This window comes from Triturus cristatus, chromosome 7 (genome assembly GCF_964204655.1).
Source record: "Triturus cristatus chromosome 7, aTriCri1.1, whole genome shotgun sequence".
In the NCBI taxonomy this organism is placed as follows: Eukaryota; Metazoa; Chordata; class Amphibia; order Caudata; family Salamandridae; genus Triturus; species Triturus cristatus.
Genome location: NC_140590.1, coordinates 1,142,430,010 through 1,142,447,034, shown reverse-complemented (window position 1 = coordinate 1,142,447,034; position 17,025 = coordinate 1,142,430,010). Strand labels below are relative to the sequence as shown.

At 44.6% G+C, this 17,025-nt stretch overlaps 1 protein-coding gene across 1 annotated transcript in view; it reads left to right on the top strand.

Annotated features, from left to right (window-relative positions):
• LOC146811261 (uncharacterized) overlaps positions 1 to 17,025 on the top strand; it is a 164,039-nt gene that overhangs the window by 46,936 nt on the left and 100,078 nt on the right. The window contains exon 4 of the mRNA XM_085618323.1: positions 6,749 to 6,951. Within this exon, the coding sequence (XP_085474449.1) occupies positions 6,749 to 6,951 (203 nt within the window). The remainder of the gene's footprint in view (positions 1 to 6,748; positions 6,952 to 17,025) is intronic.

The following is a 17,025-nucleotide window of genomic DNA, read 5'->3' as shown; positions in this document are numbered from 1 at the left end:
TGTCCGGGGAAGCTGGTTAACTCATGTGACGTGAATGTGTCTTAGTACGAATTGAAATCCGAAAAACCACCACAGATGGTAAAAAAAAACTCTACCTGTTAAGTCCAGGGCCCCCACATCCAAGACACCTCTGCATGAAATGAGGCACAACAGTACCGTAAGCCTTGCAGACAACTGCTTCCTGGCAAGATCCTCATTAGCTGGCCAAGACCTCAGGAATTTAAGGACCACATCCAGATCCCACAGGACCGAATATTTTGCTTTGGGAGACAGGATCAAGCGCATGCCCCTCAACAACTTACAAAACCAACGGGTGTTCCCTCACTGGTTTACCATACAAAGAAGGATGGCCCGCAGAAATGGGAGAGCGAAAATTATTGACTGATCTAAAAGCCAGTCCGTTATCTGCTAACTGACAGGAAATTAATGATCAGATGCAAATCTGTATACATGGGATCCACAACCTGTTCATTGCACCAACAAACCCATCGCTTCCACGCTGAACCATATATTTTGTGTGCGCTGGGAGCCCAGGATTGCTTGAGATAGAAGGCAGTTTGCTCCCAAAGACCCATCATTTACTAGCATCTTCCGAAACATTCCAGGCGATCAACATCAGCCGGCCTGATAGAATCAATGAGGGAGCACCGAGGGGTTGGTGAGAAAGTCCTGGAAGGTTGAAATCAGAATCCGAGGCTAACCTGACATTTCCAACAACAAAGGGAACTAGACCTGAGCCCTCTAAAAAGGAACTTCAATAGAACTAGTTCCAACAATTGTTGTCTCATCTGAGAAATGACCCTCGAATGATGATGACGGGGGGAAACGCATAATGGATGCTCCCCTGCCTGTTCTGGGGCAAAATATCTGAGCGCACTGCTAGGGGATGAGGCCTCCAACTGAAGAAAGATCGGGATCTGCAGACGGGAGACAAAAAGATCCACCACACATGGGCCCCGTTGCTGGTTGAGACGTCAGACAACTCCGGGATGCAACCTTCAATCGCTCGAATTTCAATCCTCAACCTCATTCCACTTCCATGGGATGTATTCCACTATCACTGAAATTTTGTGTTGGAGACAAAAATTCCAAAAATCCATCGCCATTTCTTCAGGGCGGTGGGACCCGGGTACCCCTCCCCCCCTCCCAATTTGATTATATATCTCCTCGCAGAGACGTTGTGAATCAGTGGATAATACAACATGGAGACTTGTGAGGGGATAACATCTTGTTAGCAAACAACCCCACTAGCAGTTCTACACAGATGATATGTTTTTGCAATTCCGTCGGAGACCAACGGCCTCTGTGGAAACCGTTCCACATTCCGCTCCCCAGCCCCATCTTCTGGGGTCTAATTCAATAACGACATCCGGAATGCTGCCGAATATGTCTCTGCCCTCCCAAGCATCCATATGGTCAACCACCAACTCATCTCTACTCTGGCTTCCTCTGAAAAGAATATCTATTCCGAAAACGATAACCCCATCCGCAGATTGAGGATTTTCAGGCATTGAAGGGTAAAGGGTAATGGAGGGGACAGGGAAAGATCACCTAAATAGATTACGCTAAAAGCCCCACAGTCATGGCCTGGGCACTCAAAGTGACTGTCGAAGACGAGAGAGCTTGCCTCAGTTCCTTCTTGATCAATAAAATCTTTTTAACAGGGAGCCTCAGATAGGCCTGAACCGAATCTATCTGGAATCACAGAAACTCTAGCGACAGTGAAGGGATCAGACACTGTTTTGGGACATTGATGATGAACCCCCATTCTTGTAATGACTGATTCATCCAATTTAAATGTAGCAGACCTCTTCCCGATCTTGGGTCATCATGATCCGATCATCCAAATAAATTATCAATCTTACCCCTCTGAGTCTGAGAAATTCCACAACGGGTCTCATCAATTTTATGATGCACCAAGGACCCATAAGAGAGCCTAAAAAGAAAGGCGGCAAATTTGTACCAGTGAAGGCCCCAGAGAAACTGGAGAAAGCACCAGAGAAACTGGAGAAAGCACCTGTGTGGTAGAAAAAAAGGAATCGTCAGATACGCATCTTTTAGGTCAAGCCTGACTAACCAGTCATTTTCTTGAAGGATGTCCCTCAATAAGTGAATGCCTTCCATTTTGAAGTGACTATAGATTACCCAAGCATTGAACTGTTTGAGATTGATAACCAATCTGTAACCACCCCTTTCTTCTCCACCAGAAAGATCATGCTGACAAAACCCTTGGGATGACAATGAGTCAATACGATCCATTCTTTGTGTAAAAGTTCTAGGATCTCTGCGTTGATTCAGCTCACTTCTTGTTGGGAACACAATAGTTGAAGGGGATGCTCCTGCTGCCTTGGTGTTCTGTAGAACTCCAGTCTGAACTCCTGCATCATCTCCGACTGACCTGTGGGTATTGGAATATGGTGGCAATTGGAGGTAAAATGACCTACCCTGCCCCCCAGGATGACCTTCGAAAGAGAAATAATGGGTACCTGAATATGAGTAGTCTGCATTCCCAGCTGCTCCACCTCAATAATTGGCCATGTGGAAGCATCCTCGACCCTGACGGTGTCTGGAGGAATAGAAGTTGCCTTGATTCTGGCTTTATTGCAACCCCCCTTTTGTACCGCTTTGTTCGCCATAAGTTGGCAGGGTATGCTCAGACATGAGTCCCTTGCTCACTTTGCCACTGGATTCAAGCAAGCCTGGCTGAAGACGGCTGAAATGCCAGAAACCGGTCCTAGGAAGCTTGTTTCCGGTCCAGGGAAGGCATGGCTTGGCAGTTCGGGCTGGACTGTTCCCATGAGGCACAGGGCCAGACTGATTTGTATATGGCCATGTCTGAACTGGGGTGGAAGAGTGGGCTAAAGAACGGTGATGGAGCAAACCCAGATCTGGTGACTGGGTGTGAGTGTTTGATTGGTTCTGATGCTCCGTCCATCACCACCCCCTTTTGTACCGCTTTGTTCGCCATAAGTTGGCAGGGTATGCTCAGACGTGAGTCCCTTGCTCACTTTGCCATTGGATTCAAGCAAGCCTGGCTGAAGACAGCTGAAATGCCAGAAACCGGTCCTAGGAAGCTTGTTTCCGGTCCAGGGAAGGCATGGCTTGGCAGTTCGGGCTGGACTGTTCCCATGAGGCACAGGGTCAGACTGATTTGCATATGGCCATGTCTGAACTGGGGTGGCAGAGTGGGCTAAAGAACGGTGATGGATCAAACCCAGATCTGGTGACTGGGTGTGAGTGTTTGATTGGTTCTGATGCTCCGTCCATCACCACAACCTTTTGTACCGCTTTATTGCAACCCCCTGTGCCTCTGGGATGGGAACCTCTGTATGATGCTTGGCCTCTATAGCGTCCAGCCCTGGTGAAAAGGCTATTGTGGAAAACTTTTTAAATTGCTGACTATGCCTTGTCTAGCATTGAAGTAGTGCCCACAAATGGACCCAAATCCTTCACGAAATGATCTCCGAACAGCTGCCCATTAGCCAATGGGCCAGTCTCCGATGTCGCCAGCTCTGCCAATTTGGGATCAATGCGCATTAGGCTGGAGCAACGTCTCTCTAATGAGATTGTGCAGTTGGTATTTCCCAACAAACAAATTACTTGCCGAGTCCATCCCATAAGGACATTTGAACCCAAAGAAGAACCTGTCTTCTTAGCCTGAACTTCCAACTTCCGGATCTTGGCTTGCGGGCCTGATAAATCCAGAATCTTGTCTTAACAGCTGTGCTAGGCACGGTCAACGTCTTTTTTTTGGATCCTTGGAATACATTTCCATGAAGACGGCCATACTTTGGTCGACCTCAGGTGTATCCACAACCTTCCCAAGAAGGGAGGGCCGAGGACACTCCATACGTAGTTTTGCTCTGAGTTCCTTCTCACAACCTCTGATCAGCCTGGATTGGACATAATCCGCCACACTGAAGACGGACACCACTCCTTTGACCTTGGGTGTATAATCTCCTTTGGATTGCAATCCAGGAGTATGTCCTGGTGGCCTTGTGGCTCAATGGAGTGAGTTTTGCACTTGCATTTCTGTATTTGTGGGGGGAGACTCCTCCTGTGAGAGGTCTGAATTGGAAGATATAGGCGATGCGTCTTCTTGAACAGCATCAGAAAGTGCCGAATTTCTAAAAAAGACCATGAGGGTCCAAGACCTCATAGCCATGATCAAGGAGACCGTCCTGTGCAATCTTGTCTAGGGCCTTCTTGTGTGGCCAAGATGGGTCAGTCGTGCTAGGATCAGATGAGCTGAGTCGGTTACTGGCACCCGGAAGATCTATACCCATTTCTCAAAGCGCATAGCACTTTAAAGAACTTCTGAAAGGTTGCAAATCACCAGCCAAAGCTTTATTGACAGGCTCTTGAACAGAGTTGGATATCTCTTCCACCAGCTGCTGTTCCAGGTAGTAATCATTTGGATCATCATACTCATCAAAGTACTTATACTCTCCTTGGCAAAAAACTTGTCATGACAGAAATATACAGGCTCCAACCCTGAAGTCACTCAAGCAAAAGCAGGAGGTAAGAAGGAAGGGGGCAACCCCAAACAGGGTTCAGTTTAGTACAAGTCAGGAGTACTTGTATCAACTATAAACCGGCCTTTTACAAATTAAGAGAGCAGCCTGTGGCTCCTGGAGCCCAGCTTTAAATGTTTATTTTACCCCCGGAAGATGGATGAGGACATTGGTATCAAGTGCCCGCTCTGTGTGTACCGTTTTTAACCAGTCGCACTGCTTGAAAAAGATGTGGGTGCCTCATGCATGCGTGATCGGGCACTTGCAATAGAAAAGGGACTGCATGTTCTTAGGACGAAGCGCTGGTGCGTCCTTTTCGCTCCTCGTTCCCGCTCCACGTCGGATAGGATTGGGAGGGAGAGGGAGGGAGCAGACCAGACGAAACCATTTTGTTGTGTGAAAAAGGCCGCTTTATTGAAACAGTGGCACATAACAATAAACATCCCTGGCAACTGCCTTACAAAACTTAAAACCTTACTAATACATCCAAATACCTGTCCCCTGACCCCGCTACCTACGATCCCCTGAACATGCCCCCATCCTGACATTACCATATAAACAACAATACAATGCCTTGCAGTAAAATTATACCCTTTAATTATACACTTCAATTAACCAACATCCTATGCCTGCCTCTCTACAACAGTATATCAGCAAACGTCTATAATTGAACTTAAAATAACCTGCCTACCCTTTCCCTGTCCATAAACCCAACTTCAACAATAACCCAAAAACTTCTGGCAAACTTTCAATAACCCCCGCACAGCACCTGTTCCAAGCGACAATCCACGCTACCCCTTGCTCACCTGTCCCAATAAAAGGCAACCTAACAGAAAAGCCAAAAACTGACCTAAAAATTCCCCAAAGCCAAAGCAAAAAAGGGGTAGGGAGGGAGGGGAAAAAACCTAACTACAGCACACGCTCCCAGCCACCAGGTCACCAAACATAAAATGGTGGCTGGGCAGTTCATGGGAAATTACGTTTTTGTGGTTCACTGTAATGTTTACTGTAACCTGATTGGCTTCTGTGTTTTTGCAGTAAAGAAAGAGAATCATAATCTGAAGCCACTGGTCCAGACGTAGAATTGTTATTTTACTAGTGCAACTAAGTGAATAAGACTTGAGCAATTGAGTATATGTACCCTGAATGTATGTTCGCACCCAGCTTCCTAGAGAGCCGAAACTGTGTTTTCTTTGCATTTTGCCCTGCTACATCGGGGCTGTCAATAAACTGAGTATGCCACAAGGGAACCTGTTAAACTGTTACTTTTGGGCGAGGGGTTACAGGATGACATGGAACCTGTCAGATTTCTGTGATACGTCTAGCACACAAACCAAGAAGGGTACCCTCTCCTGTACAGGTTGTGCTCACCTAGACCAACACATGGAGAGGGAGTTAACCATGTGTTCATAGTGCACTCAGGGTCTCAGTCCGAGTGCCCCCTTTAATCTTGATGGGGCCTGCATCAGAAAGTACTGGGATTATGACATGTGGTGTTTGATCTGGAGAATACGGCTGATTAGATTTGGAAACACTTATTCCCGTATTTTATTGTCCAAATACGTGTTATCAGGGTATTTCTGTACTTTTAAATTACTGATTCCCATTGTGTCAGTAACTGTAGTAACTCTGGGTGGAGAGTGAGCAAATATTGTGCTGAATTCCACCCAACTTTGAATCCCACTATTAGTGGGAAAATCTGGTACGAGATCACCAACAGAAATCTGGTGATTGGATGGGGTAGGAATGGTTCAACAAGAGTTAGAAGAGTTCCTTTTGTTTTCAATTCCTTCCTAAGAGTGTGTATGTACTACATGACAATGAGCGCGAGTCTTTGCAAGACTCTTTGGCAAGGGGTCCTATGACACCAACCACAAGTCTCCACACGATGATTTACACTCCAGGAAATTGGGCAATGCTTAGCGTCTACCTTCCTATGTAGAAGAGTCTTAAAAGAGATGGATGCGCTGTAACTGGTCCAATGCCTGGAAGGTATGAGCAGCACACCACTTGAAGGAGGCAGACATCATTTCAGAAAGCCGTACAGCCACATATGTAAGTTGCGGAGCATAGGGGGCCCAGCTTGTGTATAAGCATATCTTATACTAGTGTCCATGTTTTAATATAGATCCTGATTGGAAGACCTCTGTTCTGATGTGGGGTCCACCATGTTGTAATTCAGATGTAGGTTGCAGTGACTGGTTTTCACAGTACTTTTTTCTGCTAACGCACAGTTACTGGTGTCAGGAACCTATATCGAGGTGGATGAAGCAGATGGGATAACTCTGAGCCCACTTGCCAGAGAGGTACTGTACAGCCTTGAGGAGTTGCGTGCTCTTCTTCGAGAGCAGAGTTTGACGGATCCCAGTACCTACACAGAGTCCATCCATAAAGCGCTGATCCAGTTTGATGCCCTGTCTGCAGAGTTTGAACTCAGGTACGTGCAACTGAAAGCATTGTTATTTTTTAGAGTAGACCCCTAATGAGACCAGCAGAGCCCACCCAAAGTTCACTATGGATGGTGGACAGAATTGCAAAGTCATGCTCCGTGCTTTAAATGCCTTTTTTCATTGGCAGATTTACTAACCACCATTGGTAATTAACGAATTGAATGCATTTAAGTGGTTCACAGTGACTGTATATCTTTGGACTGTTTTGCCGCCTGTAACCGATTTTGCCAGGTGAATAACATGCAGTTCCTGTTTTAATGACTGATAAAACCGTACGAAATTCACATTTACCACATGTTCTCCCAGAACTTCCTCTAGGCGAGTCTTGGAAGGATTTACACTGGTAAAATCCCTAGATCCATCTATAATTTGCACCATCCGAAATTAGGCACCAACATAGATTGCTCCTGACTCCAGCTTTCAGAATGAGACCATTACCATCTGCCCAGCATGTTTGTGTCTTTATTTTGAATCTTGCTATGCTGTTTCTTTCTCTAGTGCAGCTTGTAAAAATCAAGAAACAGCATATAAAACATGTTCGTTAGGGAGCATCTGCAGGTACATGAGTGCGGGACATACTTGAGTAAAGTTCATAGGCTTCAACAGCGGAACAATAAACTGCTTTCTAGGCCTTCTAATATATTTACAGAACATAAGAAAGTGTAACGTGTCTTGCTGAGGCCTATTGTTGCAGCTGCAGGACAACATAAGACCAGGTTAAACCCATCCACTAGGTGAAGCCAGGAGATAGTGTAACAGGTTGAATCTGAACCCATTCCGCACAAAGTGGTCCCTCATATTGCGCACCTGTGCTAGGTAGGGCTCCATTCCCTGAACAGTCTTCAAAAGCATGTGTCCCTCACCACGGGTTTCATTAACTGTGGCTGTTCTCTGGCTAGCAAGGCACGCTCAAACACTTTTCAAATCACAGAGTGACAATGAGTGGGGATCAGAAAATATATCCGCTCTTTCTAAAGAGGCAAAAGCTGCCTTCACATAGGCAATTCAATGTATTCTATGTGCAAAATCAAAATAGAGACAGTCCGAGAGAATCTGTCTGTTAAGCTTTAAATCCTCCTTTGACCAAACGCTAATCCAACACAACAAAGGACTAAGTGCAGCTGTGTCACCTAGATGAATTATTCCAAGCTCCACATGGACTGCGAAGGCTGGGGTCATTTGATGGACCTTCACCAACCGTCTAAGGAAATTGACTTTCCCTGGGCTGGATTTTGTCAATCTTCGTATACCCCCAGACCTCGTTGCCATACAGGATTTTGGACACACATTTGACCTGATAATTCTTGAGTATGACTCCCGGAGGCCAAGAACCCAGCCTACGTGCAAAGCTAGCCACTGAACCGGTAGCTTTGACAAGCTCGGATCTTCTCCCCTCATTCCGTGGCTTCCAGTTTTTATTCACGTTGAATAACAGTACTAAGTAAGGTAAGGCCTGGTTAGCAATCTTATACATCTTGGAACTTGTGAACCGAGGGCCAATGACCATGACACAAGTTTTAGTAAAATTTACGCCAGATCCAAACTCCCCATAAAGGCAACAAACTTGTTCAGGAGCAACTGCAGCCCCACAGCCGTTTGAGCCATGAGAAATGCATAGTCGAGATATAACAAGACCGGGAGCGGTCGCAGTCCCACCCTCGAGCAATCTGCCTTGAAAGTAAAAAGAACTTGCTCAAGGCCACTAATATAAAGGGTGAAAATGAAGGGTGCAAGGATGCCCCCGTGGCGGAAACCTCAACTAGTAGGTAAAGACCGGGTGCGGGCAGCTCCTAACAAGAAGCACACTGATGCAGAGGTGCCAGAGTGTAAGTCAGATAAGAGTGCCACTATGTTCGGGTCCACCCCGAATGCAAGAAGCAGACCCCACAATTTTGCACGGTTCCCCCTATCAAAAGCGGACGTGAGGTCCATGAATGCCAGATGAAAGGATTCCGGCTGGGCAACAGTTTACATTTTAATGATTAAATATAAGTTTTACATTGGTGGGACGTCGACCTGCCTGGCCTAAAGCCATATTGAACCTCAGAAAAAATTTCATTGGCATCAGTCTACGCCGACAGCCTGTTAAGGATTACACTCCCTAAGACCTTAACTACTGCAAAAGTCAATTAATTAGGGTGGTAACACTGAGATTTGTCCTTATCCTCCTTCTAGAAAACTGGCACAATCACCACTGTATGCCACAAGGGCAGCGCCCCTACCCGTGCCGCAGAATTCAACACTTGAGTTAAAAGGGGCCAAAGAACTCAATATCATCCAGAAACACGTCTGCGGGTATCATATCAGGGCCTTGTTTTGTGATAGCGCATAGATGCCCTGGATAACTTCATCTAGAGCAAAAAACACACTGGCACTGTTTTTTCCAGCCTTTGCCTAATCACACCCTCACTTACAGCTCTAAAGTTATAGATCCCTTCAAAGTGGTCAACCCATTGTTGCTCTGTCATATGATTGCAAATTGCCAGGCCAGTTCCCTCCGTGAAACGGGGCCTGTTTACAACCCTCCAGAAGAGAGAGCTATCTCCAAGTTCACTCGCCTTACTGGTATTATTCAGTGGGATTCTTGGTTGAATGTTGCTTTGGTTTAGCTGGGCAGGATTTTGCAAGCATTAGTGATGCTGAGCAGGATTGACACCTCGGCGTATTGTTGACAAGATTCTTACCTATTTTATTATTATCTGTTAATACGTTTTTAACAGCATCATGGAAGAGCAGTGTCATTAAATTCAAGAGGGAACAAAAAGAGGAAAGATAACATAATTGGATAATAAAATAGCTGTACATCTTACAATAAGCCATAATTTAATACAAAATGTTCCAGTTTACATGTTATTAACACGCAACATAAAACAAGGGCAGGTAGGCACATCTAGATAGCTAGTGATAGAGTAATATATCATAAGTTCTTTATAGTGGTCCAGCAGTATTCACAGATCTAATTCACAGCAAAACTTCAAGATCACAGATGGGTCTGGACGATATGTCATGACATTGAGTCTACATCCTTCGCCTGTATATATGAAGCATGTTACATGTCAGCAGGGGATATATGTGTGCTTCAAGCTTCTGATTATTTTATCCGCTGTGTCCCACATTTTTTAATTTTTTTTTTGTAAAGAATTTTATTGAGTTTTTCCCACCCAGTGTACCAATAAACCAATATTACATAAATAGCATCTTGTAAGAGACCCAACCATCATTGTACATGTCAGGAGAAACCGGTTCTTCAACATTTTCTCCCTAACTCCCCCACCCACCACCCTCATCCGCTGTGTCCCACATAGCAGGTATCCATTGAACAGACCTCATATGTCTTTTGCTTTAGCCGTTATAGGCCAGATTGACACAATTGTCTCAGAGAGATCATTATGTAGCACAGCATCCTTGAGCCAGTCTTTTATTTTGGATCCTGGGCCTCTGGTCCTAGTCTGAGCAATTCTTTATTTCCATAGGACCAGCATAAAACAAGGTAATCTTCTGACTCACCTGGTCACAACAGCACTATGACCATTGACTTTCAATCCAGTGGAGAGGAAGTTGTGTCTCCAAGAGTATGTGTGACCTCCACCCACAAACTGTAAACTAAAGGACATAGCCAAGCTAAGGGGAAAAAGTCAGCTGGGTCATCAGAGCACCTAGGCCATCGAGATGTTCTTCATAACCTATACGAACACAAGGAGCAATTATTACGGAAAAGGTGAGATTTCAATTAAGTACACAGATAATAATTGTCATTCATTTATCCATTTCAATAATTAATTTAAACAGTATGCCACTATCATTTTTTCCCTCCTAGCAAAACACAGTGGCATTATTTAAAACAACATGTAAAGTACATATCAAAGACACTGTTAACACTGAGTGTTAGTATCAACAATGTCGATCTTCAACACGTTTCGCAGCTGTGAGTTGCTTTTTCATTGCTGTAACAAACATAATAACTTATATATCAGAACTGATTAATTTTTACAACAAAATCTTAACTCCCAGCGAAAAAATTATACAGTTTCCCCTTATATATCTAACTTGTTCTATTTTATTATTCTTCATCCAAGTCAGTGACATACTTATTTTAATAATAAACATTACTGAAGGCATAGGCAAATCAGTTTATTAGAAAAAACGGATCTTGAAAGCAAAGAGGAGCAGAACATAAAATATAAATCAATTCACATCCCACATATGTAATACTGTATTATGTAGATTAATGTACTAAAAATCTACCATTCCAAACAAAACGTAATATTTGAAATTGACCCGCTTTCATCTTCACTCTCTGCTGCATCAAGCCACAAGGTCCAGGGGGACTTCAACGCCCAGCCTGCCATTGTGTTCTGGGGCCTGGCCGTTTTTGTCATCAGTGAGCGCCAGAAGGCGCTTTAAATCCGGCCGCGGGCTCCCGCAGCGCAGGACCCGCTTTCATCTCCACTCTCTGCAGCATCAAGCCACAAGGTTCAGGGGGACTTCAACGCCCAGCCTGCCATTGTGTTCTGGCGCCCGGCCATTTTGGTCATCAGTGAGCACCTGGAGGCGCTTTAAATCCGGCTGTGGGTTCACGCACTGCGGAACGGGCGCGGGCCGCGCCTGGGCCAAGGGCGGGCACGTCTGCGCCATGAAGACACAGGTCAGGGCCACCCCTCTGACATTTGCCCTCCAATTGCTCTCCTGGACTCAAAAGGTACTGTCTTCCACGCCACTGGCAATAGATTCATTTCATTATCTACTTATTTTGTTTTCGTTATCCATTCTGGCTGTAGGCCAAAGCTGTAGCAAGTATTAACCCCGCTTATTGACCCACGCTTAGGTTGTATGAAAAATATTCTGTTTCTGCCACTTATATTCCTTCACTGACATCTTAACATTTTTCGGACCGATCTAATGGGGAAAAGGAAAGCAGCAGACTGTGTGGGTGGGGGGCCGTTGAGGAAAGGAAAAAAACATTTGTGTTATGGACCGTATTGACAACCTTGTTAGCGACTGTGAGGAGATTTTACTTGCTTCATCAGGTTTGGATGGCAGTGCTCCAAACGTGGTCAACGCATTGCCCCCCTCTACTACCACCACCCCCCAAAAAGTTACCACGTCAATCCCAGACATGTTTAAAAGATTTTTTCGGAAGGGCCAGCCAACGCTTGCACATGAAAGCACTTCACCTGTAGTGAGTAACAACCCTCTTTTGACAAGTCCCAGTTCACTCATTACAAGTATCATTGAGCCAACCATTGTATGGGCAAACAGATTCCTACCCCTAATGGAAATCCCTGAGGAATCCTGTGAGCATCTGGGTACCATGGGGTCAGAAGGCGAACCTACCAGATATGACAGCACAACCAGTAGGGGTACATGTTCATGTACCGACCTGTTTACAGGCCAGATAGCTGACCTAAAGGCTCAGTCCAAACAGCTTATAGAGGAAGTTAGCCAACTAAAGGGCATGATAGTCACACTTTTTACTGCACTTAAAACATGCACTAGTATAATCCAACTGGTCACTGAAGCTTCAATCAGGGCTCAAGTATTTAAAAAGAGTAATGCCCCTAAAGGGAACACTGGCAGTCCAAATAATGAAATTAAAGCTAATAGGCACATAGCAACATACAATAAACAATTGTCCTGTGGACATGGTTCCCTCTAGCCTGCGCGCCTGAGCGGGCGCGCACACCTAGGTTTCCCTCCGCGCAGACACCTACAATGAGCGCGCACTACAAAGGATTCCAGTAAATACTTCACTGGAGCCCTTGAAGTGCGGCTCATGGCGATGCTGCTGCGCTTCCAAATGCATTTCTAAAGACATGTTTTTCGTCTTTAGAAATCCAAATGGGGGACGTTTAAATGCCTGCAACGCTGTCATTAAACAGCAGGAGAGAATTCCAAGAGCTTTCTCTACAGCCAGAGTCCCGTTGTTTCATCACCGAATGTCAACGAGCACGCAGTTGTTGCTGCCGAAATGGGGCACAAGTGCACGGTATATGAATAAATGACGTTTGTGTTAGGGAGCCCGCCCGGCGGTGGGTTCATATATACAGATGAACCAGGCAGCGGTCTAGTTTACCAAGCATCGTGAAAGTGCCAAATTCGATTAAAAAATAAAATTACAATGCAAAATACATTCCCGGTGGGGGCGAACTGTGTGATTTGCCTCGGGTTCTGTGCTTGCAGTGTGTCCAGAGGTGCCCCCGCTGAGGAGTGTGTAGCTGAGCTGTGTTGTCACTTCCCCAAAGTCGTGATTGAAGCTCCTACCTGTCTGCCTCGCAGCGGTCACAAACCTCTCATTTGTAGTGAGGGTTTCTTAACACCGAGATGCTCGTTCAGCTTGAACTTTCCACGGAAATTCATTGAACTGGTTGGTTGTATTTAGTAGACAATCACATTTGCAAAGTCCATGGACCTCTAGCTCCTCACATAGCTGCCAAGGTTTCAGATTGCCATGTGTGACATCTTCGTAATTTTAGAGTAATTATGAGTGCATTTCAATGACTGTGAGTGACACTGAGAATTTCATGATAAATAAAATTGAGAATCATTTTTGCTGAAAGTATATGAGAAATCTTTCAAGCTTTTAAAGTGAAGTAAAAGGAGGTGTAAAATATAATTAGACTGCTGTTAATCAGGGGAGCGGGGCCCTTAACCGAAATCGATTACATTCAGAAACTAAAACAACAGATATTTATCCGCTATACCAATAAATATATCGATCTAAAACATTAGTATTGCTAAATCTCTCTTATGTAACAGATAGTGATAGCATTACATGCTGTGTCAGATACGTTTTTTTTGTCGCCCAACTGATCTGAAAATGGTGCCTGCATGTTCGTTTTCGTATGTGATTCATTTTACTAGTCTGGCATAAGAAGTAGAGTGGTGTGAAAGCCCATGTATTTAAGATGTGGCACCATACTTATTTTTTAGGTCCAATAAAAAATATAGCATCCTACAACACTGAAAAGGAAACTAGTAAAATGTGCTTTACTAGAGAACCCATAATAATACGTTGATTTTTGTAAAGCATTTTTTACTGCACTTTTGGGGCTTCTCACTTCTCTATATAACAGGTGTTATTGTTTCCTAAACTAATGGCATCCAGTTTATCGCGAGCAAAATCAAGCAAGACAAGGGGAACACATAAATATCAGAAAGATCGCCAATTTGAGCAACGAGAAACTAAGTTAACTGCTGCAAAACGTAAGAAATATATATATATTATCAGACTCTAGCCAAAATTGCAGACAAAAGATAAGGCACACTGAAAGCTGCGTGACTCGCAGACTCGCATACAGCGACATGAGCAGTAAGCACAGCTGCATTCTAAAGCTGAGAGTGGGAGACACGCATTTAGGTCACAACTAAGCAGGCAGCTGTACTTTATGGGAAGGCACTGTGATTGACATGATCCACACTTTACATGTACAACTGGGTGAGCAGTCCACCTATGTTTGCACTGTCTGTTGCCATTAGAATAATTGCTTGAAATTCTTTGTATTTTAAGAAGATGCCCTAATAAATCGAAAGTAAACTGTGTCATTTAATTGGGCACCAAGATTAAACCAGATACAGCCTACGCTATTTTAGAAAACGCTTTAATAAATATTCGTTCCCTATGGGAGTTGGTTTGCTGTGCTGTGATAGCTGATCTGGCCGGCCGGCCGGCCGGGCAGACTGAGGGTTTCTGGATTAACTAAGTGAAGAATCCACCTTCATGTGCGGCTTCTGACTTTTTTGCTTCTGCATGTGAGGAAGATAGACCTGGCGCTGTCAAGAAACGGGGGTGGGACTCCTTGACCAAGAAATAAAACAGGCCACAACCCGCTTCAGATACCCGCTCTCCCAAGGCTCCACAGAGAGACACCCAAGGCGCAGCGGAACACAGGCCATGAGGATATATCAATATAAATGCATGACTTTGCATTTCAGTGCGGTGATGCAGATCACCACACTGAAATGCGTTAGTCTAACGCCTGATGCATGGTACTTGGAAGAGCTGCCTCCACCTTTTGCTTTCTCCTTCTGTGTCTGGCTGTGGCATCACGCATGCTTGTCTGAGGCCTTATCAGTCGGTATGCTGGTTGGTCTCAGTTCAGCAGCCTCTGCTATTTTTGCTGCCCATTCACCTCTGCAGTGACTTGTTAAACACTCTTCACCGGCGTGCTGCACCTTACTTCACTGCCTCCGACCAGGCCACCTCCTGATTTCTCCAGTTCTTCTTTTTTTTGCACTGCGTGGCGTCACTGGCTTCACATGTGCTTTTACTGTTTGTAAGATGCTTCCATCCAATACAGCACCTTCAGCTGTTATTGTTAGTCAGTTACCTATGCAGTGACTCCTAAAATGCTCCCTACTGCATGCTGCCATTCACATTTGTGTCTCCCGCCTCAAACTGCTCAATATGTTAGTTTTTCATTCCACTTCTCGAAACTGCCAGGAGTTCTGCAGTATGTGCCGTTGACACTTATGCAGCGATTACACACACAGCAGCAGGGCTAGTTCTAGGGTTTTTGGGGCCCCAGACAGATTAGGAACAAGTGAGCGCCCTTTTCATATCTTTTATTAGTGAAACAGTTTATTGCCAACTGTATACACATGACAAAGCAAAAGATAAACAAATAGGGCAAATATTTTTGGCTTAGCAGAGAATACACTCTAAGTGGCCACTGAAAATACTTGCCCAGACACTAAGTACTTAAAAGGTCATCAGGCATTATGGGGAATTTGGGGAATGACTTAGTAATGTTACTTATCTGATTATAAAAACAAACGTCAAGTACTTTGGAATGTGAACCAGAAAGCAAGGACTGGCAGTGGACTTCCCAAACAATAGGCCTTTGCCTACAAACCAGTTCACCAAGTTCTCCCACTCACCTCCATTAGAAACGTCGCTAATCAACATTTTTCAAACAATCATAACCTTTTTGAAAGTATCTTTATTTGAATCAATCAATCACTCAGCATTTTTAGTGTGCAGCGCTGTCACCCCAAGGATATCTGGGTGCTGGGATGCAAGGCCTCCGTCAAAAAGCCAAGTTTAGAGTTTGTTTCTGAACTCCGCATGGGAAGGTGTCCTGGGGGGAAGTAGAGGCGCTGGGCAACAGGCGGAGGAAAACGGCAGGAAGAGGGCACGAGACATGCAGAAAAAGCAAAACAGAGAGCAAGAAGTAAGCAGAAAAGGCAAACAGAGGGTGATAAATGAGCAGATAAGGCAGAAATAGAGGGCAAGAAGTGAACAGAAGAGGCAACAATAGGGCAAGAAACAAGCAGAAAAGACAAAAAGAGGGCAAGAAACAAGCAGAGAAAGCATAAACAGAGGTCAATAATTGAGCAGAAAAGGCAAAAAGAGGGCAAGAAATGAGCAGCGAAGGAGGCACAAACCAGGGGCAAGAAACAAGCAGAAAAGGCAAAAAGAGGGCAAGATACGAGCAGTGAAGTTAGAAACAGAGGGCAAGAAATGTGCAGAAAAGGCAAAAAGAGGACAAGAAACGAGCAGAGAAGGCACAAACAGAGTGCAAGAAATGAGCGGAGAAGGCACACACAGAGGGCAAGAAATGAGCTGCTTTGTTTAACTTTATTATTGCACACGTCTGCCATTTTTAGCCGATAGCATGTTGTATTTTTCTACTTTTATTCTTTCAATTTATCTTGCAAATGTGACTCAACTTGTGTATGTGCTGTATTGTGGTTGTGTATGTTGGTGAATGCAAGAATGAATAAGTGATTTATAGATGCACAAGTGCAAGGATGATTGGCAGGGTGCATGTGTGATGACATATTCAGTGCTTAAACCAATCAGTGACCAAGAAGTCACTTTTAATTAAAAGCAAGGCTTATTGGCAGTGCCAATGCTTGTCATTTACCTATAAGTGGCAGCGGATCGACTTGCCTTGTTGCACATCTTATCACTCAGTTGCACACACAAGCAATAAAAGAGTGCACACCAACATTCTATTGCCGCACATAAGAAAGAAAAATTAGAGGGAACATTGCCTGTGGCCCAAGTACTTTGCAGCACACCTCTACCAACATAGGTGTAGGGAAAAGAGTCCACAGCT